At 38.3% G+C, this 26,143-nt stretch overlaps 1 protein-coding gene across 1 annotated transcript; it reads left to right on the forward strand.

Moving 5' to 3' along the window:
- The first annotated feature begins 393 nt into the window (after positions 1–393).
- LOC593762 (phosphatidylinositol N-acetylglucosaminyltransferase subunit Q) lies at positions 394–16,201 on the forward strand. The gene is made up of 9 exons (XM_030983894.1): positions 394–486; positions 3,106–3,751; positions 4,243–4,407; positions 6,880–7,000; positions 9,270–9,396; positions 10,730–10,883; positions 12,118–12,310; positions 12,715–12,891; positions 15,433–16,201. The coding sequence occupies exons 2-9, from the start codon at positions 3,303–3,305 to the stop codon at positions 15,577–15,579; spliced, it is 1,533 nt and encodes a 510-aa protein (XP_030839754.1). The 5' UTR covers positions 394–486; positions 3,106–3,302; the 3' UTR covers positions 15,580–16,201.
- Positions 16,202–26,143: the final 9,942 nt, after the last annotated feature.

The following is a 26,143-nucleotide window of genomic DNA, read 5'->3' on the forward strand; positions in this document are numbered from 1 at the left end:
TGTCCAGACTTTTTATGGTCATCATTAGTTGATGCCAGGAAAACATCATTACGGGCTCCAAAATAGCCCTCCCCCCCCCCCCCCCCCCCCCCCCCCCCCCCCCCCCCCCCCCCCCCCCAAAAAAAAAAAAAAAAACGGCCTCGCCGTTTCACGGCTCGGACTTCGCGGCTCGTGGACGATGCATTATGTCATTGGGTCAAACCCAGCATCTCGCTGCTAGCTCGCTCGCACGCACGATCCGATCCTTGGCCGTGCGCGTGAGATGTCTTATTAAGTATATATCTCTATGTGTCTAACGCACTTGTCTGCTACAAAGTACCGTATCGTACCGATATATCGTCTTTACATACGTTACATTATATATGGCATGACGCGAATAAGTATATCTGCGAGTTCGATTTCTTTTGCGTTCCGTAGATCGACATCGACTGCATGCGCGGAATTTGTCTTTTTACTACCTAAGGAATGGAGCTAGCGACCAAATTGGTACGTAATATGCTTATTTGGCCCCTTCTCTGTCCTGAATGTTAACATGGACGATGCAATCCCATTGAAAATATTGTAATTTCGTTTAAAATTGTGTTATTTATAACTTTGACCATTAAATGTGGGCACATATTTGTTACTGTTGTCCCACATACCGATATTTTTGTTAGTCTATAAGTACGAAACATGCATGCATTCACCTGTATTCACCCACATAGTCTAGGTGCATTACTATCCTGGCGCTGGCTGTGTATTAAAAGCTGTGCTATTGATTCTCAACATTTCAAGCACCACTGTACAAAACTCAACTGATTTCACTTAAAATCGGTACTTTAGTGACGATTGATGACAGTAGAGAGGCTAGACCTAGAAATCTAGATCTAGATCTAAGTTAGATCTAGACTCGAGGATCTACAGACTAGACTGTAGATCTAGGTCACTTAAATAGATCTAGAGTCTAGGTCTATTCTATTTCTAGACCTAGATTCTAGATCTAGATCTAGATTAGATCTAGATTTTAGGCCCCTAGGCCCTAGATCTAAATAAAATACAATTTTTTCAAATTTTTAAACTTTCCGACTTTACTTTCTAGTTTAGATTTTTGTCTAGGTCTAGAGTCTAGGCCTAGGTTCTAGTATAGATTCTAGATTAGAATTTAGAAAGAAAAAAAAATTCAAATTGTGAGTGTGAGTGACTGTCTGCTGTCAAACTTGCCGATCAGCCGCATCGCGATGATTGTGTGCATCTGTGTTTTCTCGATGAGCATTTTGACCGACAGAAATCCAAATGGCGGCTTATGAATATTCAAATTCGATATGCGGGATGGTTGACCTCCGCGCGTCTCGTCGAGGATAGCGCGTGCACAAACGTGAAGCAGACAAAAGAAGAACTCAAACGCGCACGTCTATGAATGAGGTCAATGGGTGGAGACTCAAAAATGTTGTCATGATTATTCATTACTTTGATTCAAGATGGCTGACGATAGTCACAGTCTGAAGACAGTCAAGTGGAAGAGATAATAACACTCTTTTGAAGAACATTGCATATGCAGAGGTCCCTCTCTCGTGTTGTCTGCTTCACGTTTGTGTGCGTGCTATCCTCGACCAGACGCACGTAGGTCAACCATCCCGCATAACGTATTTGAATATTCATAAGCCGCCATTTTGATTTCTGTCAGTCAGAAGGCTTAAAGTGGATCATAGAGAAGCAGCCAAAAGCTTGGTAAGTCCCTTATTTCATTTACAAAAAGAACTCTTACCGACAGTCATGATATCTAGAAAATTACTGCAAAATTTTGAGGAGAAATGATGCATTTCTCCTCAGGTTTTTCTTGTTTGTGGGAGGGGCCTAACTACTAAAATCTAGTTGTGATATCTTCCCCACACAGCCTAGAATATATACCTACGGTCATACCGTCTGGGTATAGGGAATGACGACAAATGTCAGTTTTATTAAAGAATGACCCATACCAGACAGTTATTTCTGTCTAAGAGAGTCCATGCTAATGCGTATTGAACTCTAGCGCTGTACTACATGCTAATACCGGATAGGCACCAATTGCACACATAAATGGGCAATTCCACTGTAACGGAAGGACACTCAGACAAGATTTTTGAACTTCAGGTTCATACTAAAAGAACTGTTTTATTAGTATAAGATGTGAAACAGTACAGATATAATACCTATATAAGTGCCTTTAATTCTCCCCAAAAAAATTGTCATTATAGTTAAGTAGTTTAAGAATGTGCATATTAATTATCTCGGTAACGGAAGGACATAAAAATGGACATGGTTTTTCCAGTTAATTAGTGTTTATCCAAACTTTGTGAAGTTGATGAAGCTTTCCACTTGACTGAAACACATTTTGTTCCCATAGTTTAATACATACTAATAAAACATTTCTTTTAGTATGAACCTGAAGTTCAAAAATCTTGTCTGAGTGTCCTTCCGTTACCATGGAATTGCCCATATAGTCAATACACACATTACACACAAATGCACACAATGAATATGATGTGGCTGATGGACAATTTGACAGTAGACTCGTGATTTGAATTTTCAAATTATTCTTTCTAACAAAGTAACCGGTAAGTTGAACAAATTATATTTGCCTTGACTTTTACCCGAGATTCTGAAAGAATGCTGTGTTTTCAGCAGTCAGGCTTCCAGTTCAATTTCATTTTCTTCCTTCTCATACTAGTTGGGTGTCTTCATCTTGGTAAGTTTTACTGCTATTTAGGTGTCATCATTTGTCACTAAAGTCACTCCAGCAAAGCATAGAGAGTCAATGCGAATGCGTATTGACCTACAGTGTACGTGTATAGCACTGCACTACATGTTAAAAGGCAGCATTTGCACACATGAATACGGTAGTCAATACACTCTCAATACACAAATGCACACAATCATGCCGATGTTTGACAGTAGACTTACAATTTGAATTCTTAAAAGTTACTGTGCATGACTAACTTTCTTGTTTTGATTGCAGAGCCTGCATTGTATGATGGAAAAGGATTGTCTACTCAATGTTTTGGGGATTTAGGCATTTTAGATTGAAAAGCAAAATGGAGAAGACGGAAGTGCTAAAAGTCTTCTTTCCTGAATGTCTGTTGAATGCAGGAAGTGGGATTTGCCTTGGAACTATACACCCAGCCAAAAGGTCCATATGCATTCTCGCTATCATACACCCATCAAAAGAAGAGGATGTTCCCAAGCCAGAATTTGGCATCCCCGTCATTGGTACTTACACAAATATATGCAGAGGCTTGAGACAATCATCAGACAAGAACAGCTGGCACAGCAACTACATCATTGAAATGGAGCAAAGACATCACAATGAGATCCCAGCATGCAAGATCATCCAATCACCATGGCAACACTCGGCTGATACTGGGGATACCAGCCTCCTTCTCATACTGTTTAATGATTTTCATGTAATACATGCCCAACGTATCTGTTTAGATAATGGCAATCCAGGTGAGAAGAGTGCTGCTTATGAACCTACCCTATCTTTGCTTGAAGAACGTCAGAAATCCACCACTCATCAATGTGAAGCAGTGGATTTCTTATTCTCAGCAGTCCAGCAATTTTGTAGAACTTCACACTCCCTCTTTGCATCTCAGAGTATGCCCATGTCATGTTTAAGAACAGATTCCAGGAGTAAAGGATTCCAATCATGCAGTCAACTGTATGGACTTTGCTGTATCTTACCTGTCTTCATCACAAGATCTCTATTTCACTGTTTGAACAACATCAAGAAAAAAAGGTAAGTGTGAACACAGACATGTTTCGAATTAATAGTTTGTTTAATTTCATTTTAAATCGTTGCTGTACTCTAGTCAACCTATGGCCTTCAAATATTTCTTCTACAAAGAGATATTGTAGTTTAAATGCACTTGCATCTAGAATGGGGCACCAGTTGGACTTGATAAAGTTTGTTTAAGTTGTTAATCTACATTCTACCTATAAACAAATTATTTCTTCAGGTGAGCTGATTGGTAAACTTTAAGGGTAAATTTCTGTAACTGCACACAGAGGAAAGTTTAAAAAGTAAAGCATGTTCCAATTATTGTTGACAAAAGAACTCAGACTTATTTCTCATGAATACACATACACATGTACATGTATGATGTACATGTCATTGCATTTAGTCTGTTCTTCAATACAAAACTATTCTTGAAATAAATGTGAATTGTTGAGCCATCTACATGTACAATACTACAATGTCATGTACTAAACTACTTCGCATTATTATAGATTCTGTCAGAATGACTGGCTGTACGAGTTCTTCACATTCCCAACGACAGGATCTCATCTTGCTAACAAATCACATCAGTTCTGTGAGTTTATGAGAAAGGAGAAGGATGATGGGAAACAGGGATTATCCCAAGAGGGTATAAGATCAAACGATCATTTCATCAGGTAAGAATTTCATGTCAGCTCAGATGAATGCAAGTATTGCTCAGTCAACAATTGCTCTCACCTCAATTTTTAACACTCGTCGTAATAAGAAACTTAAACTCTGGACCATTTTTCCTAGACCTGCAAAGCACAGTAAAATACTTGTTTAGTAAAGCCCAGAGAAAATTGTGGAGCAAAAGGATTTCTGAAATATTCTTCACTTGCCCAAGTTATGAGGAATATTTTTGATATTTTTTATCATTCATAGAATTGGGATTTCTTTTCTTTCCAGATAAAATAATAAAATATTTATATTTTTTAAACTGATATAGAGTTGTATGTCTATGTCTATGAGATCTTTGTATTAACGGATATTCAACTCTGTTTATCCGGATGTGATGGATAGATTACATTTATAAGAACTTGAATCTTTCAGAATCTTATGGCAGATGAGATTAAGCTAGGGTACAGCATTATTAGAAAGAGGTCACAATTTAAGTGTTTGTTTTTTGTTAGTAGTAGTAGTAGCAGCAGTAGCAGTAGTAAAATATTGGTGTTACCTGTGCCTAGGAGGGGAACAGCAAACTAAATCGCTTTGACCCTCGGGTCTCTCATACTGGTATAACTGATTGGAATGTGCAGGGAGACCACTACACCAGGGTTTCCCCTAACTCTTATACAAATAATACAGTGGGTAATAATGCATTGGGCAAAGCTAGTGACTCTCCTGTACTTGAGACCTTCATTTAACATCCTATCAGAAGGACAGTGTTATCCATTGTAACCTACTCTGCATCTATGAATTAGGAGGGGCGTGTTAACGCACAATACAGGCTTCACTTGTCATACTCCAGGGCTGGATTCAAACCTAAGATCCTTATCATCTACATACATGTACATGTACATGCACAACCCTCTATTTAGGAATGGGATTTTAAAGTTGATACTCTAAGCAAATAAATGTCCCTTAATTTGTTACCTACGGCAAGTATATGTTATTTTTAAGTTTTTCAATTACTTAGTATATCACAAAAAAATTCTGTCTACTCGAAATCCTCAATTGAAATGTCAAAAATATCCGCCTCTGCATAGAAAATCAGTCACGGCGCTGGTCTACTATTTATGACCTCACGTCCGGGATAGAGTATATTCAAGTACCCGGATGTTCCATAGCAAACATGTGCAGAGTGATACGATTTTCTGCATATTTTTGTTTCAAAGGCTGAAAAGTCTAATAAATCATAATTTTATGTACAATTTTTTACCTTCCCCCAGTACTTCATAGTATTAACATCAATTCCCCTTTTAAAAATTATGACATATACATGCCAACGATGTGCTATTAGTCGATATTTTCACCATGTAATTTTTGTTTTGGTGTTGAAATCGGCCCAGGCACTGAGTGAACACTAGCTGTCTACCCATGCACAGTTCATTACCATACACTACAGCGATCTCCCGATGGTTTCTTCTTCCTTTTTCCCATGTCTTTCGCCTTCCTTGGCCCTGAAGATCCTTCATCTACCAATTCTGACACCGGTAGTCAGGAGCAAGTCTTTGTTAGTTGTTTTTCTTAGCTGGCAACGTCGCTTTCATTCTCTTGCAATTGCCGATAAACATATAACTAGCGCACGTACGTTCCATCACAAGCAAGCAGCGCCTAGAGCAGCGGCTAATTGGTCTTACCTCCCGATTCTGCTCGCTTCACGAACGTTCATGCAAGAGCCGCATCACTCGCCAAAATATTATAGAGGAAGCGCGCTTGCATGATTTCGTTCAAGTTTGATATTTTACAACATAAAATGTTTAACTGGTACTGTATCCTTTTTTGAGGCAGTCACACACATCTATGATAAGTACTATCGTAGTTCTAGACCTATTCGTTTTACAAAACTGCTCCTGTACCTTATCTGATGACAATATAATGCATCCGCCTATTCATACGTGCACGATTTAACTTTAATTCCTAAGCAGTAAACTCGTCTTAAATCTCTACCAAATAGGTGAATATGAGGATATAAAAAGAAATCAGCGACTGGAAAATGTTGCTTCGTTATTCTTCATTCAAATAAAAACAGAAAATCCATCAAATATACTCCTTACCAACAACAAATCTAAGCTCTGACAGGATAGCATTTACGTAGGGATATCACTGCCATTCACTCTCACTGAGCCCATGAGTCCCGTTCGTGACGTCACGGATAGAGGCCCGACTCTACGTGCACTTCCGGGTTTCAAACTTAGATATTTTGGTAGAGTTTACTCGAATAAATTCATTATTCTAAACTTGTTTTGTCGGATGGACACCATTTGGTGTTATTATGGGGGTTAAAAGCTTTCTATTTATGTAATTGTCTCAGTATATGGGATTGTCTTAGAGTATCAACTTTAAAGGTATTCGAGTGTATGTTGGCAGTTGATTTACTCATTTTATGTTATTTTAGATTCATTGCCATGTAAAGTTTGAAAAATTATTTAATTTCTTTCTTTCAGGATAGGAAATTCATTTTCTACTGTGATGGTTGATCTTGTACTTGGTGTTTTATTGTTGATATGGATGTACAGTGCCGATCTACCCGTCCTATTGGCAGACATTGTCAAAGATAAGGCTGATGTAAGTATATTGTAGTAAGCAGCTTGCCCCCCCCCCCCACAAGTACAATTGATTCCCCAAATTAGTTTTATTACACAATCATTAAAGTATGACAGGTTGGTGCAAAAGTATGTTAATTTACAATGATCAAAATAGAAAAAGGAACCACATGTGACAAAAAGCAGAGCTTGTACACATAAATAGTATAGTAATAATACTAATACAGATAAATGCAATCAATGCATAGTGCACAATGAACTGGGCAGTCTCTCCATGGGCTTAACAAGGTATGTTAGAGATGTTAGAGAAATGGTCTTTTTCAATGCCATGAAAAGGTGTCTGAATGTAGTGCATGTGTGTCGTTTCAGGCTATTGTGGCAGACCCAATTCGCCACCTTGGCTTGACACGGAGTATTTGTCAGGATGCCCGTGTCTGGCCTGGCGCTCCCCGTCGTTCGTTTAGACAAAATATATGCCCGTAGCTTGATGGCTGGAGTTCTTTCACTGCTCACGTCACAGGGCGTTGTAACAAATCAGTGTTTTAGTATTGGACGAAGGTTAAGCATTTTCTGTTGTACGAGCATGCGCTATAGCAATATGGTGCATCGTTGATTTAGCAATTACCAAACTGAAGGAAAATGAGCATAAATTACATATTTTGATCATGTTGGTGCAATTATCATGTTTCTTTTGGGGATATTACTTGTATAGTAGTGATCTAATCAGGAATAAGGGGTTATACTGAAGATTATATGTGAAGATTTTATGGGATTAGTAGAAATGTTGTGTTGAAGTGTTGTTTTACTAACGAGGACATAATTGTTCTTTTATGCGTTTATGTATAGGGACATTTTTAAGATGGCCAGGGTTGTGCATCTAGGGCTTTCCACTGCACTGTATCCGATACAGGCCAGCCTCACCGAGGCTGGCCTGATAGTTGGCCTGATAGTTGGCCTGGCCTAAGCCTCTAAGCTAAGTCTCACATAGTTTGCACTGTACTTGTACTGGGTTTACCCGACTGTTGAATGGATCGCAATAAAGACTTTCAACCTACACATCATGATTGGTTTGATTTCTTGGAGCAGTGAAACCAAGGGACGAGAACCTGTGACAAGTGTTGACAAGGGAAATTGATTGTTCGAAGGATGCTCAATTGATTGATGCTGTGAACGAGACGTTTAGGTGACCGATTGTAGTCGATGGACGAATGATTGTTGAGATACGTGTGAGCAGTTAATAACTCCAGCCATTAAGCTACGGGCATATATTTTGTCCAAACGGACGGAGAGCGCCTGGCCAGATACGGGCATCCTGACAAATATTCCGTGTCAAGCCAAGGTGGCGAACCGTGTCCATCACAGCGTATTAACAATCATGCATCCTTCGACTGCAATCGGTCACCCCAATCGTTGTGCACAGCAACAGTCAATTGGACATCCTTCGAGCAATCAATCAATCAATCACCAATCAGTCACCATGCTATGTCAACTCCTGTCACTGATTCTCGATCTCATTGGCTAACTACGGTTGCACTGTTCTAAGAAATCAGACCAATCATAAGTTGCATGTCGAATTCCTTTAATGCGAACCAATCAACATTCAGGGTAAACTCGATCAACACAAGTACAAGTGTAGACTAGATGTAAGACTCAATTACTAAAGACTAAGGCCAGCGCCAACTATAAGGCCAGCCTCGGTGAGGCTGGCCTGTATCGGATACAGTGCTGTGGAAAGTCCTAATTACACAATCCTGACCATCCTCAAAATTTCCCTATACATAAACGTATAAAAGAACAATTATGTCCTAGTTAGTAAAACAACACTTCAACCCAACATTTCTGCTAATCCCATTAAATCTTCAAATATAATCTTCAGTATAACCCTTATTCCTGATTAGATAACTACTATACAAATAATATCCCCAAAAGAAACATGATAATTGCACCAACATGATTGTTATATGTAATTTATGCTCATTTTCCTTCAGTTTGGTAATTGCTAAATCAACGATGCGCCATATTGCTATAGCGCATGCGCTTACAACAAAAAATGCTTAACCTTCGTTCAATACTAAAACCCTGATTTGTTACACTATCTTTGATTGTAAATGTGTCAATTAGTGGGAATCAAAGCATGAGAAGAATAGTGTATTGAAGATAATCTGCTGGTCTTGTGAAAATGATGGGGGGGGGGTGAAATAAGAATGAGCAAGAGGCAGCCAGGCATGTATAATGTTTTCATTCATGTACATGTGAGGAACAATTACATTTGTTTATTGTTTGTTCATCAGCAAACAGGCATTGGTCTTCAGCACCTGTTACACTGGTTGATGGGAGCACCGGCTGGTCTCAAACTCAACACATTCTTGGCTCATTTCTTGGGAAACTTCTTCCTTTATCATGTCTACCTATGGATTGGTGAGCAAACCTTTCTTACTTTTGATGAGAAATATTAAATCAACATTGGAAATCCATAGAGAGTTTAAAAAGCACCAAGGTTTGTACGTGTTTCTAGGCATAATTTGGCGCTCTGGTTTGGTGTTTGAGTTTAGAGATTAAAATTCTATTATGATTGAGCTCTATTAAACATCACTGTTCAAATTAAGAAGTTGTTATCCTATAACACTAATACTTTGTTAATAATTCATCATGTTTTAACTGTAGATCTCATTGTATTATATGAGCATTCCATGATATCTATTTACACAATCTGTCTTTGATTGAGACTAGAGTGATGTAAGAAACCTCACGCAAATGGATACTCTCTAGCCAGCGGAACAGTACTGGTACAGGGTGTAGGTTTCACTCCTGGAGGGTAAATACTATGCAACTATGGTAGCTACTGCAGCTAGATACTGGATCAGAGAGTGCAGCACATCTACTGCAAAGAGCCACATTTCACACATTGTCTTAGAGTAGTCACTTAGTTTCCTGTCTTTTGCTTTGTAAATGTTGATTTAGAGTTCATCATAAATAATGATGTAGACTTGCTAGGTCTTTTTCTACAGAAAATCTAAAGTCACATTTATCAAATCTAATTTATGTGAAAATTAGGATTTCCTAGATACTCTGTGCCTCTTTGAAAAGCCAAAAGTTTTTCAAATGTTCGCCTAGATTTATGTTGAGCCTAATTTCCTTAAAATCTATAAAAACTTAAAATTTATGTTTGTTTGGAAAATTTGTACTAACTATTTTTTTTTTACCCACAGACACCAACACTCACCATGAAATAAATATATTTCTTTGTCTGTAGGGGTTAAGTGTCAGTCTAATGGAATGTGTACATCAATTAAACACTGGTTGCCTATCATGGTTTGGCAGTTGACATTTGACAAAAATGAAACATCAATGACCGGAACTATGTCAGAAAATCAGAGGTCAACACCTAAATTTGAATGATGTCTCGTTAGTGTTAGTTCATGATTTTGCGGCAAAATAAAGGCTAATACCAAACACCAATATCAAGTGTGAAATCATCCAATGACCAACCTCCACTTAAATTTCACTTTTTATCACCATTTGAAGGAGTTGCCGCGAGACAGAAGGGTAGAAAAAAATCCTCCATATTGTTAAGTTTTATTTCTCATGCGTCTTTAAATTATTTGAAGAACAAATATCTGTTTTCCTCAGATATGTCAACACGTTTTACTTTCCACAGATTTTGTGCATGCTTCAAAGAAAGAGGTGTGTCTAAAAAAATAATATGTTCCAATGATTACTTATTTGTTTTGTCCCTCTAATTATCTTGCAGGTTATCTAAGTGTACTGCTTCCCATCATGACTTCATTGCTTTGGTGTATAGCAGGAGCAGGGGTCCTTGGGTTCTCTGTTCAACTAGCACTGGCTTCAGACCTTCTATCTGCTCTCACTTTCCATATCTACTGTTTTTACGTCTATGCTGCAAGGTAAAATGTGACCTTCTCAATACATCTGTTTAGCTAACCTTGTTTCAGACCATCTATCTCTTTGCATTGTTATGAACTACCTAGTCCATCTACTTGCCTCAAGGCATGCTAGCTGCCTGCATATCATTGTGTTTACCGATGCCTTTAAGTCTGATAGGTAGCTGTCTTTAATTTGGGGTAAAATATTTAGCCAAAAGTTTGAACTGAATACCAAGATTTGCTAAGTATTTTATATATGCCAAATACTAAGTAAAAAGCTTAAATTTTGTACTTAATTATGGAATTGAATTCTGGCCCAGATTCCCCATATGATTAACTATTGGACATCCATAAGTGGCACACTTACTTTCCCCTATGTACAGAGTTTGATTGAAACAAGTCTTGACTAAAACTGTCATTAATAATAGTAATGATAATAATGTATTTATGTAGCGCATTTTCCGTATACAAGTTCAAATGCAGCTTTATTGTTAACAGAAGAGGTGAGTATCGAGATATCTTTTTAAAGGTATTGACAGATTGTTGGTTACGAAGAGATATCGGTAGGTTGATGGTTCAGCGTGATGCCTTGAGAGGAGCGAAGGGAGTAGCGGGATGGTTGCCTGATAGTTACATGTAGCATCTTGGGAGATGGGTGGTTCAGCGTGATGCCTTGAGAGGAGTGAAGGGAGTAGCGGGATGCTTGCCTGATAGTTACATGTAGCATCTTGGGAGATGGGTGGTTCAGCGTGATGCCTTGAGAGGAGTGAAGGGAGTAGCGGGATGCTTGCCTGATAGTTACATGTAGCATCTTGGGAGATGGGTGGTTCAGCGTGATGCCTTGAGAGGAGTGAAGGGAGTAGCGGGATGGTTGCCTGATAGTTACATGTAGCATCTTGGGAGACGGATGGTTCAGTGTGATGCCTTGAGAGGAGTGAAGGGAGTAGCGGGATGGTTGCCTGATAGTTAGGAGTTCAGATAGGTAGGGAGGAGCCAGACCGTGGATTCAGGTTGAAGGGAGGGAGGTTGAGAAGAAGTATTTTGTATTGAATCTGGGACCTGATGGATAGCCAGTTTAATTGATGAAGGATACGCTTCATCTGACAGAACTAGGGTGGACCTGTGGCAAGTCTGGCGGCAGCATTTTTAACTCTGCGTAGTTTGAATATAATCAGTTGCAATTCTTAATAAGTCATATAATGATATATAACTCAAAGTCTCCAAACAAAATTTTACAAAATGTCCTCCCACTCAGAATCTACAGTCTTCAGATATCAGGATTGCTTTCTCTGGCTCGTCTCTTCCAAGGCAAGAAATGGAACGTTCTTCGTCAGAGGGTAGACTCATGTTCTTACGATGTTGATCAATTGTTTATGGGGACTCTTCTCTTTACGATGCTCTTCTTCATGTTGCCAACCACAGCTCTGTTCTATGTTGTCTTCACTGTGGTAAGAGAAAAATCCTGAAGAATAGTACTAAATGAGAAATTATAAAATCTATTAAGCGACTGACTGACTTTGGTAATAACATACATAAAATGAACTGTATAGGGTACATGAGCATTCGTGGGAAGTTTTAAATTAGTATTATCTTTCAAATGCCGTTGGAATTTAACCTTTTCATTTTTTTGGCCTGCAAATTGGACATAATACCTTTAACACATCAAACACTACTCTATTCAGTATCAATTTTCATGTGTCGAAGGCAGATGTCACTCTCTTCAACCTTATTCAGTTCTACTCAAGGACGCTGGGTATCATCAAAGGGTGTCATAAAAGGTGAAAATGTAATGATACATCATGTGGACTAGAGCACAGTAACAAAGCTTTGAGTTCTTATGTTTTGCTTATAGCTTCGTCTATTGATCCTCTTCATCCAAAGTCTACTGACTCTCCTGAGGGAGCTACTCCATACCTTCCCATGGTTCTCTCTGTTGCTATGGCTTGCTGGATCAAACATGCTCAACCAGGAAGTACACTTTCAAGTGCTACCAGTATTGCCATGGCAACCAACTTCTCTTTCTCTTCAGGTAAGTCATTTCTGCTCAGAGAATTGAATAATAGGAAATTAAACTCTTAAGCAATAAGCACTTTAGAAGGATTGCCTATAATTGAGTTTGCATCCTTTTGCTAGACACAAGATGATTTGGTAGGTATGGTATGGTATGGTATATTTTATTTATTCACATTTAAAAACAAATACAAAAGTTGTGCCCGCATTCAGCAAAAGCTGTTTTTCAGCGAGGCTGTGATGATCGTACAATTTACAAACAAATATGCAAGTTATAATAAATGAACATATTTACAGAAATTTAAGTACAAAATAGAATCATAGTGACAAAGGGGGAAAAAACAAAATTAGTATCCATGAGATGAAAGAAGTGAGCAAATATTTTGAATTTTACTAATCTCAATGTTGTAAGATTTAAAAACATTTATAATTCTGAAATCGTTGGGTGAGGTATTAAAAGCTTTGATGCATGGACTATATTGAAGAAATTTGTGTGAGGTCTTGGAAGGGGGATTTGTGAATTAGCATAACAGAACATATACGCGCCTACATTAGTATTTAAGTGGATCAATGAAGATAAAACAGGTGAACCAAGATCATGTAACAACTGAAATATAGTAACTAAAGCCTGTTTGACCAAGTATACTTTTAGCATGTTGATTTCGAGGGTTTTATAAAGAATTTCAGTGTGAAATCTACTATTCACTCCGAGGACAGATCTCAAACATCTATTTTGTAGAGTTTGGAGATGTTTTAACAGAGTTTCTCTACCGTTCATCCAAATTGTGCTGCAATAAGCGAAATGCGACTGAATTAAGGTTTTGTACAGTATTTATGCTATCTCTTCATCTGTGAATTGCCTCATTCACTTTAGAGCAAAATACGTCTTTAAAACCTTTTTCTTTACATGGTCTATTTGTGGGTTCCATGAAAGATTGCAGTCAATTCCATTCCATTACTCTAAGTAATTTTTTGTTATTCAGACGATTATCAACATTACAGAAACGACTCAAATTTGACTTTGAACCGGTTAACATGACCTGACATTTGTCAACGTTAAGCAACGATTCATTATTTGAAAACCATGTCGGGGCTGATTTCAAATCACCATTGATTACTGTCTCTAATATCTTTGGGTCTTTTGAGGAAAAATATATGCAAGTGTCATCCGCATACAGAGAAAGGGAACATTTGTTGATCATTCAGAGTTATAATAAACAACAATGGCCCAAGGATACTTCCTTGGGGCACTCCGCCTGTTACTTTTCTGCTCTATGACATGTTACCATCTACCAAAGTGCATTGTTCCCTATCATGGAAATAATCCTGAAATCAACATATTGAATTTTGATCAAAACCATAATATCTTAGCTTTTTAAGCAAAATCTCAAACGCTTTTTCTAAGTCGAGCGTTACAATACCTACTACATACCCATTGTTTAATTTTTTACAAAAATCTTCTGTGAGTGCAGTCAAAGTCTAATGTTTCAGGCGAAAGCCGTGATGGTTATGACATAATAGTTTATTCTTTGAAAGGTAATCATACACTTGATTAAACACAAGTTTTTCCTGCACTTTAGATAATACAGGTAAGACCGATATTGGCCTATAGTTGCAGGGATTAGCTCTATCACCACCTTTGTGAATAGGCGTCACCCGGGCCCTTTTCCAGGCACAAGGAATTTTTCCCTTTCTTAATGACGCATTGATGATTATGAGTTAGCAGTTTAACAATGTATTCAATAAAATCTTTTACGAAACTGGCTGGTATTTGATCGAGGCCAGTGGCCTTGTGCCTTGCAATATCATGAATACATTTCAAAACCTCATTATCTGTTATCTCTTTAAACTTAAATGTTGAGTTTACTTGAGTCATATACTGATCCATATTACCACCAAATATTTAGGTTCCCTTCCGTTTAGATGGTAAATCAACAAAATGATCATTTAAACATGATGCAATATATTTTGATCCTGTTATTTCTTTATTGTCAATAATTATCTTTTGAAAACCACTATCATTGACATTTTTAGGTATGATACGTCTCTATGATTTCCACATTGCATTTAATTTACCTTCATTATTCGAAATGCTTTCCGAAACATATCTCTTTTTAGATTCCCTAATCATTGATGTCACAGCATTTCTTAGTTTTCTATACATCGCCCAGTCATTCAATCATTTCAATGACCCTGATCCTTTAGCTTTTCTTTTCATTCCATCTCTTTCTGGCATTCTGCTTAAAATTTCGTGTTTTATCCATGGTGAATCTTTATGACAAATTATTTTTCTTCTTAATAGAGCATGTTTATTTAAAACTAAATGGAACTTAGAGCTCCATTTTTCAAAAGCGCTGATTGGATCAGGGTCAGAAAGCACATCATCCCAATGAACTTTACAGAGAAAGAAAGAAAGAAAGAAAGCCATTATGTACATGTTTATACCTTTAGATGGTACAAACATTGTAAAGCAATATGTGCATGTTTATACCTTTAGATACATACATCATAAATACATTGTTATAACTTGTATAACCTGTTTCCTCCTTTTCCTGTATAGATGCAGCTGATGACTTTGCAAGAAGCCCTTCAAGTTGGCCATAGTCTGCCTGTTACTCTCAAACCAAAGAAGCTTTCTCTAGCACTGATGTGTAGCAAGCTTGTCAGAGGTCAGCTGATCTATCCATGGGGTGGAGAGTGCAGTTAAAGAGTCAAGATGATCTGTTACTCTCAAACCAAAGAAGCTTTCTCTAGCACTGATGTGTAGCAAGCTTGTCAGAGGTCAGCTGATCTATCCATGGGGTGGAGAGTGCAGTTAAAGAGTCAAGATGATCTGTTACTCTCAAACCAAAGAAGCTTTCTCTAGCACTGATGTGTAGCAAGCTTGTCAGAGGTCAGCTGATCTATCCATGGGGTGGAGAGTGCAGTTAAAGAGTCAAGATGATCTGTTACTCTCAAACCAAAGAAGCTTTCTCTAGCACTGATGTGTAGCAAGCTTGTCAGAGGTCAGCTCATTTATCCATGGGGTGGAGAGTGCAGTTAAAGAGTCAAGATTTAAAGTGATAGGATATAATTCAGGCTCTCAACAGATGATCTGTACAAACACCTTCTGAATCAACTATTTTTCATGAATAGTCAATCTTAAAAAGTATTTATGCCATCAGCAGAGATGCCAACTGTTCCGTTTTTGCCGTATTTGTTCCGTTTTTCGCTATGAATATGGCAGTACGTTTTTTGTATGTTTTGTTACGTTTTTATGCCTCCGTTACGAAGTAGCCGGAGGCATTATGTTTTCGGGTTGTCCGTCCGTCCGTCCGTACGTCCCATTCTCGTGATCGCGTTATCTGAAGAACCGATCGATGGATTCCTGCCAAACTTTGGTCATGTATGTATCTTGCAGAGCCGATGAACTGATTAGATTTTGGGGTCATGGGGTCAAAGGTCACAGGGCTCATTATACATGCAAAAACAGCTCGTGATCGCGTTATCTGAAGAACCGATTGATGGATTTCTGCCAAAATTTGGTCATGTATGTTATTTGCAGAGCCGATGAACTGATTAGATTTTGGGGTCATGAGGTCAAGGTCAAAGGCCACAGGGCTCATTATACATGCGAAAACAGCTCGTGATTGCGTTATCTCAAGAACCGATTGATGGATTCCTGCCAAACTTAGATCATGTATGTATCTTGCAGAGCCGATGTAACTGATTAGATTTTGGGGTCACTAGGTCAAAGGTCACAGGGCTCATTATGTATGCAAAAACAGCTCGTGATTGCGTTATCTCAAGAACCGATTGATGGATTCCTGCCAAACTTAGATCATGTAGGTATCTTGCAAAGCTGATGAACTGATTAGATTTTTGGGTCACAAGGTCAAAGATCACAGGGCTCATTTTACATGCAAAAACAGCTCGTGATCGCGTTATCTCAAGAACCGATTGATGGATTCCTTCCAAACTTAGATCATGTAGGTATCTTACAAAGCCGATGAACTGATTAGATTTTGGGGTCGCAAGGTCAAAGGTCACAGGGCTCATTATACATGCAAAAACAGCTCGTGATCGCGTTATCTCAAGAACCGATTGATGGATTCCTTCCAAACTTAGGTCATGTATGTTACTTGCAGATCCGATGAACTGATTAGATTTTTGGGGTCATGAGGACAAGGTCAAAGGTCATGCGGCTCATGTATGCAAAAATAGCTTGTGATCACATTATCATTAGAACAGATTGATGGATTCCTGCCAAACTTAGATCATGTATGTATCTTGCAGAGCCAATGAACTGAGTAGATTCTTGGGTCATGAGGTCAAAGGTCATGGGCTCATTATGTATGCAAAAATAGCTTGTGAACGCATTCTCATTAGAACTGACAGATGGATTACTATTTAACTCGGGACATTTTGCAGAGTCAATGAACTGAGTAGATGTTAGGGTCATGAGGTCAAAGATCAAAGGGTCATATAATGTATATGAGAAATTGCTTGTAATCACAATATTCTGAGAACCTGTTAATGGATTACAATTGAACTTGAATTTGAAAAATTTCTTCTGTTTTGGTTTGGAAAATTGGTCTGTGACAGAGGCATCATTTCGACTGCGCGCGGTCAAGTTCCATCTAGTTTATTTTATTTTTTATTTATTTATTTATGTATTTATTTATTTATTTATTTTTTTTTTTTTTTAGTGACGTTTTTCTTAATTTTTGATCATGGGCTTTGTGTTGTAAGTGTATTATGCACCTACGTCTTCAAACGGTGTACGCAGGATGGTGATACTGGCCCCAAACTGCGCGCATTGCGAAGAACCCACGTGTAATGTATGCACGTCGCGCTCCGATCCGGGTATGTATACGTGGTACTGCCATTTTGTTTTTTGTCTAAAAATACTATTTTTTGCTCTTAAGAATCCTTTTTTTTGTTGAAGAAGGTTGGCATCTCTGCATCAGGAATGGTATGTGTTTTTAAAAACTAATAATTTGTCACTTTGTTCACGGGCCTAGACTTTCTTAAGCAGAATAAAAGTTGATGCTCTTGTACTTCAATTTCATCTAGAACTTCAGAAATATATCATATGATGTCAGGCTTTTACAATTCGTAGCCAGATATTCTTGTCCAGGGCCCAGTCTTATTTTATCTCTCCTGCAGTTACATGCTTACTGACTCCCTGCTGCCGATAATATACAGTGTGAGTCAAAAAAAAAGTTAACACCTAGAAAGATACTACCGTAATTATTTTAAAAATCATCTATGAACAGTAAATTATTATATATCTATATATATATTATATATATCTTTTGAAAGAGTGTTTTATCCCGAATTATTTAGTATCATTTTTGTGTGGTTTGTGTTCACACTTGGATGAACAAGAGGCTTTGTTTGCGAGAGTGCAAAAATTGACTTGCGCCAAAGTTGCTCACGTGATGTTTGAATAAAACAATTGGGATTTGGGCATTAATTCAGTCTTTGCAGATCCAAATAGCATCCCTAACAAAATTAATCATGCCACACATATCAAATATTGAATATCAGATATCAACAAACATTTGTGCACGCGTGACTTTGCTTCTGCCAAAAGCATATGCAATGCATGTCATTTGATAAATTCAATTCATTCTCTCACTTAAGTCCCAACATATCACATACTGTTAAGCATCACTTTGGCGCAAGTCGATTTCTGCACTCTCGCAAACAATGCCTCCTGTTTATCCAAGCCTGAACACATACCACACAAACAGATACCAAATGATTTAGGATAAAACACTCTCTTTAATAGATGTATTATGATTTACTGTTCATTGATGATTTTTTAAATAATTTTTTTTTTTTGTGTGTGTCAGCGCCCTGATCAGTACTCTGCAAAAGTGCTTTATAAGAATCAATAATTATTGTTATTATTATTAATTGTATTTTTTATAGTGACAGACTTCCTTAATCGTGGTTGTTGGGTTTTTCATTTGATTAAATTGTTAGTGCAATTAACATTTTTTTAATCCACCTCACGTCCATGTCTATCGTATTACCCATCTATACAAGGATTATGCTTTTAACCACAAGGACTAACTGAGGTCTTTGTCTTTCAAGTTAAATTGCATCTGTAGCTCATGTTACCTGTTTGTCCCCTGTAAATAGGTTGGAAACAAATTATAAGGTAATTGACCCTGTTCTTTCTTGACATCAAATCAAGAGGAAATGTTAAAGGGATAGTTGAGTTCTGTTGCAGAGGGCGCTACACAAAATAATGTTTTTGTGAGATAATAAAAAAACTGAGTGTCAAATTTAAAAGAACATAATATTTAGATGATAAAATCATCTTTGTTTGATCAAAATCGGTTCAGCGACGGCTGAAATATAACAATTTCTAATACTTGTGTACCACCACAAATATTAGATATTTTGAAAAATTTGGAAAAAACGTTGAAAAAAACAAAATAACGCCTTTTACGTCGTATTTCAGTCAATGCCAATGTTGGCTTTTTTCACCCACAATTAGCCAGCTCATGTATTGTTATTTTAAATTTAATAATTAATTAATGGTCACCACGTTTTTTGAAAGTGGAGCTGAATTGGTATGATGGTATTGGCTAAATTTCACACATTTTGGGGTCTAAAATTACCTTCGTAGCAATTTTAGGTTCTAAAAGGGCACTATAAATGTCATAGATAAGAATAAGAGCAATAACCATGCACTTTGAAGGCATTTGCGGTCTGAAAACAGAACTCAACTATCTCTTTAATTGTACATAATGCAAAATCTTGTAAAAAAGAGGGAGGATTTATTTATGGTGAAAAATAAAGGTGACATTTAGCAATAAATTTAGTTGATGAGTCCTTATTTTATGGTTGGAATCAAAGAGAAGATCATAATAAGAAGCAGAAGTAGTGACGAGGTGAAGACTGGTATTTGTAGCGGTGGTGGTGGTGATGATGGTGGTGGTGGTGATGATAATGGTGGTGGTGATGATGATGGTGGTGGTGGTGATGATGATGGTGGTGGTGATGATGGTGGTGGTGGTGATGATGATGGTGGTGGTGGTGATGATGATGGCGGTGGTGGTGATGATGGTGGTTGTGGTGATGATGATGGTGGTGGTGATGATGATGGTGGTGGTGGTGATGATGATGGTGGTGGTGGTGATGATGATGGCGGTGGTGGTGATGATGATGGTGGTTGTGGTGATGATGATGGTGGTGGTGGTGATGATGATGGTGGTGGTGGTGATGATGATGGTGGTGGTGATGATGGTGGTGGTGGTGATGATGGTGGTGGTGGTGATGATGGTGGTGGTGGTGATGATGGTGGTGGTGGTGGTGATGATGGTGGTGGTGGTGGTGATAATGGTGATGGTGGTGGTGATGATGGTGGTGGTGGAGGTGATGATGATGGGGATGATGGTGGTGGTGATGGTGATGGTGCTGGCAATGTTGATAGTTGTTTATGGTATTTAGAAAAAACAAAATTATGGTTATGGTAATTTTGGTGGTGATTGTTGAGGTGGTATTGATCTTAAGATTTTATTGAAAATTCAATAATTGCTGTTTTTTTTAAAACCAGAATGGAATACAACCGACTGTTATTACAAAATTTCCGAACTAAAACTATGAATTTATTGAAGCTACTTGATAAGAAGTATTTAGTTTGACACAGAAGGAATGAAAGAAGGTGGATATGTATTGTAGACAGAGATAGGGATAACAAGTAGAAAACGAGAACTGGAAGAAGAGAAGGAGGGAGGGTGATAATATGATCGTCGTCGTCATCCTTTTTCTGCTCCTCCGCCCCCTCAGTCATCGAATGGAGAAGGGGTAAAAGTGTGAGAGAAAAGAGGTGATGAAGTGATAATATTGATGTTAGATGGAGTATTGTGAGTACATGCTGGACAGGGCAGTGTATAAACAAAAATAAGCGGGTGGCATGGTGACGGTCAGACAAAATGTTTCAACAAAATGAAAAATATTTTCTGTTTTCCAACAGGGCACGAAAAATATCCTACTGACGTTTGATTTCGGGACAACTATAAAGATGCGTGTCCTAGATTGTAAAATTATTGAAAAGTGTTTCAACACAAAATCCTCATAGCATAAGAAAAGCAAATGGACATAACATAATCTTACTGTCAGATAGAATGAGCAAAGGATTTGTCTCTCTACTGTGTTGTACGACATCAAGATATTTATCCGAAGCTTTGTATGAACATCGTTTTGTAATTTCTCCTTTATCACCCTTATGTGACAAATTCAGAGGCGGTGCTCCGGGGAGGGGGCACAACGCCCCCCCCAACTTCTTCAAGTACCCCAAAAGTGCCCCTTTTTACATAGAAAAAGTGTCCCTTTTACAATGTAAGAAATGCCCCTTTTTACATAGGAAAAGTGCCATTTTTACTTCTCTCCTCTGATAAGTGCCCCTTTTATTTTGACACGTGCCCCTTTTCCTTCGACAAGTTCCCATTTCCTTTGCAATAAGTGGCTATTTTACATTCTCATAAGTGTCCTTTTTAATCGCTAGTAAGTGCCCCTTTTCAGGTATGAGAAGTGCCCCTATCACTTTTAATAAGTGCACCTTCACCTCTGATAATTGCCCTATTCAAATCAGACTGATCCTATGTAAGAAGTGCCCCTTCCCCTTTTAATAACTACCCCTTTTTAACTCAGATAAGCGCACCTTTTTCACATGTGCCCCTTTTCCTTTCTGATAAGTACCTCTTTTCCTTATGATACGTGCCCCATTAGAAAGGAGCTCCTTCCTCTTTACATAACTGCCCTTTTTCACCTATGAAAAGTGTCCCTCTTTATTCAGATAAGCCGGTGCCCCTTAACCTCTGATAAATGTTCCTATTCAAATATGATCAGTACCCCTTTTTGTTCAACTAACCATTTTCCTGTATCATAAAGTGTACTTTTTCATATCTGGTCAGTGCCCTTTTTCACCTCTTATAAAACCCCTATCAAAATGTGATGGGTGCCCTTTTTCATCCCTGTTTAGTGCCTCCTTTAAAATGCCACTCTAACCAAAACGGGCTTTAAAAAAATGAAGAAAAAAAAGACATGTACAATAGATTTTGACGGAGATTCCGAACATGACAATGATTTTTCTTAGAAATCATCAATAATTCTGGAATTTAGCTTTAAAAATGACGACTTTTTGCGCAACTGTTTATGACGTCACTGCAGGCGCCTCTCCAGTGAAAATGAGGGTGATTATTATTATTTAGGCATTAAAATGTCTTTAAAAAGGCAACCAATGATATTAATTGGAACAAAAAAGACATTTATCCGAAAAAATAATATGCACTTGATAATCCCAGTACGTTTCTGGCAATTTCGTCATTCCTAATGTAAGATATCCTTAGTTGTAGGTCAAATCGGACATGCCCGCAATTACCTCAAATGCGTCATCAAGACCACGTGACCATATTACCGTTTTTCGAGGGGCGTAGCCCAGCAAGCGTGAGAACTGAAACATGGATGGTTTTTATTTTTAAAAAATTGTCAATTCAGAGATTTTCTGAAAAATCAGAGGCTGGAATATTAATAAATAGAGGTGTATTCATGTTTTAATAGTTGGGTTAGAGTGGCCCTTTAAGGTGTAAGAAGTGCCCCATTTTCAGCTCTTATAAGTTCACCATAGTACTTTGACACGTGCTCGTTTTCATTTCTAATAAATGTCTTATCCCTTTCAATAAGTATCTATTTTCCTTTCATCATTAAACGTGCCACTAATTTAAAGCGATTAAGAGCAATTTCCTCCAAAGCTCGTTCGCTACGCATCAGCTCGCATTTATAAATAATTTTAATAATTATGTTATTTATCGAAGGTCTTTTCAGTCTTCCGTTATGAGAATGTGCTTATAACCCCATCATTCTGAAAATAATTTGAAGGTTAGGACCGGAAGAACTTAAAGTAGCTGAGCGACGGTTACAAAATGCTTTTAACCTCAATAATGTTGGTATCATTGCAAAGGTAACGTTACAATCTTTCTAATAATTCATATTCATTTTTCAAAAATTGTTACAGAATTGACTAATCTGTTATTAAAAGTGTTAAAATTACTACCCGATTATTCCGCCCTTGATCGGCCCGCTATTGTGACGTAGGTTTGTGACGTAAGAGGTTGGGCACATGAGCGAGAGTACTCCCAAGAGCTCTGACACAACTCTCAACTGCATGCATTATACTTATACAAACGCCACTCGAACGCTAAATATCTGATCAAAATGTCCGAGCTCGAAGGAAAAGTTTTACTCTGATTTAGAGATCGAAGTTGATGAGCACAGCTCCACAACTAGTGACAATGGTACTGGTAGTGATTGTGATAGTGGTGATGACAGGGTGAGAGATGGAAGAAAGAGGACAATTCGGAGAAGACGGCGTCGATGGTGCAAATAATGTTTTGAAACGATCACTTATACACCTGTATTAAGTTTGCTATTCATTTTGTTTCCTTATAAAAAAAAGGTATTCTCCACATTACTATCATTTCATTTCTAAAAACAAACAAATATACTGGGCTTTTTTTTTCACACGATTGTAAGAAGATAGTGTTTCCATATTTGTTTTCGTATTGTAATAATGATATTGTATTTTTATTTGTGGAAAATTGTTATTATGTGGACAATTTGTGAATAATTTTTACCTTCTGTTTTGAGTAAAAAAACAAACAATATGCAGCAACGAAGATATCGTTTATCTGTCAAAAATGTGAACAAAACATTAAATTGTTCCTTCTTCTTTATGTCCATGTCTTGGAAAAGAATTATGATTATAATATATCAGAGAAAGAGTAAGAGTAGATAACGGAGAAAAGGTTCTGTTGCAGGAATGTCTCGCCGGAGGTTTGTTAGACACAAAAGAATCAAGTTGAGGATATCATCTGTCTTCAATCCGTGTCATTCCCATAACCTGAGTTGATTGTTTGGAGTCAAATAATGATCTTTTCAAGATAGGAGTATTAAATAATCAAAATTGAACTTTTCGTATTCTTTTTATAACATATCTTTCTCGGAACTAGTTTACTATCAGTTTCCGCCTCCGCTGAAACTCAAGCTAGTTTCATTTTAATAGGTTACCTTCGGGGTTACCTTATAACTGAGTGTCTAAAAGTTGCTCAAGCTTGGGTATCATATAGAGGGCAGCACACGGCCGTGCGATACCTATACCATCTTGAGAACCCGTTAGCTCAGTGTTTAATAGTGATCGCCTACTTCACGAACGACCGAGTCTAGTCGTGCGCGCCCGATTTACCCCGAGCTTCGATTGACTTTTTGTAATTTACTTTTAAAGGTACTATGTCCCATTTGCAAGCCAAAAAAATGAAAAGGTTAAATTCCAACGGCATTTGAAAGATAATACTACTAGAACTTTCTTTAAAAAAGGGGGGCTTGAAAATGTCTTCAAGTGGGAAAATAAAGACTATAAGTTGTCAAATCGACTTAAGAGCTATAGAGCCAGTAACTAATAGTCTGATTTTCAGACCATTGTACCGAATGGTCGTCCGTTTCATGCTGCGCAAAGATTCAACCAGTTTAATTTTGGCCATTACAAGAAGTGGGTTATTGATGTAGACAAATGCTCATGTACCCCTTACAGCTCATTTTTATGTATATAATCAAAGAAGAAAAAAGCCAGTCAGTCACTCAGTAGTGTCTGACAGTGAAGTCTAGCAAGTAAACGGGTTTCCTTGCATAATTTGAATATTAGGACACTGCTAACGTATAAATTTCACAAATAGGACATACCCCAGATAGCAAAGTATCTGGGGCCCATATGGATTTTATCTGGGTTGTCTGGGCCCCATATTGCCCAGATGAATCCCATATGGGAAGTAAATGCGAATTGGTATATGGGGCCCAGATAAATGGGGCCCATCTGGTTTATATCCGTGGCCCATATGTACCAGATATAACCCATATGGGCTGCAGATGAGCACTTCTAGATGGGGCCCATATGGTGAAAGATATCTGGGGCCCATCTGGTTTATATCTCTGCCCATATGTACCACATATAACCCATATGGGCTGCAGATGGGCATTTCTAGATGGGGCCCATATAGTGAAAGATATCTGGGGCCCATCTGGTTTATTTCTCGACCCATATGTACCACATATAACCCATATGGGCTGCAGATGGGCATTTCTAGATGGGGCCCATATAGTGAAAGATATATGGGGCCCATCTGGTTTATTTCTCGGCCCATATGTACCACATCTAACCCATATGGGCTGCAGATGGGCATTTCAAGATGGGGCCCTGATGGTTGAAGATATCTGGGGCCCATCTGGTTTATATCTGGGCCCATATGTACCACATCTAACCCATATGGGCTGCAGATGGGCATTTCAAGATGGGGCTCAGATGGTGAAATATATATGGGGCCTATCTGGTTTATATCTGGGCCCATATGTACCACATCTAACCCATATGGGCTGCAGATGGACATTTCAAGACGGGGCTCAGATGGTGAAAAATATATGGGACCCATCTGGTTTATATCTGGGCCCATATGTACCACATCTAACCCATATGGGCTGCAGATGGGCATTTCAAGATGGGGCTCAGATGGTGAAATATATATGGGACCCATCTGGTTTATATCTGGGCCCATATGTACCACATCTAACCCATATGGGCTGCAGATGGGCATTTCTTGATGGGGCCCATATGATGAAATATATATGGGACCCATCTGGTTTATATCTGGGCCCATATGTACCACATCTAACCCATATGGGCTGCAGATGGACATTTCAAGACGGGGCTCAGATGGTGAAAAATATATGGGACCCATCTGGTTTATATCTGGGCCCATATGTACCACATCTAACCCATATGGGCTGCAGATGGGCATTTCAAGATGGGGCTCAGATGGTGAAATATATATGGGACCCATCTGGTTTATATCTGGGCCCATATGTACCACATCTAACCCATATGGGCTGCAGATGGGCATTTCTTGATGGGGCCCATATGGTGAAATATATATGGGACCCATCTGGTTTATATCTGGGCCCATATGTACCACATCTAACCCATATGGGCTGCAGATGGACATTTCAAGATGGGGCTCAGATGGTGAAATATATATGGGACCCATCTGGTTTATATCTGGGCCCATATGTACCACATCTAACCCATATGGGCTGCAGATGGGCATTTCTAGATGGGGCTCAGATGGTGAAATATATATGGGGCCTATCTGGTTTATATCTGGGCCCATATGTACCACATCTAACCCATATGGGCTGCAGATGGGCATTTCAAGATGGGGCTCAGA

The sequence above is a fragment of the Strongylocentrotus purpuratus genome, unplaced genomic scaffold (genome assembly GCF_000002235.5).
Source record: "Strongylocentrotus purpuratus isolate Spur 01 unplaced genomic scaffold, Spur_5.0 spur5_scaffold_14, whole genome shotgun sequence".
NCBI classification, from domain to species: domain Eukaryota; kingdom Metazoa; phylum Echinodermata; class Echinoidea; order Camarodonta; family Strongylocentrotidae; genus Strongylocentrotus; species Strongylocentrotus purpuratus.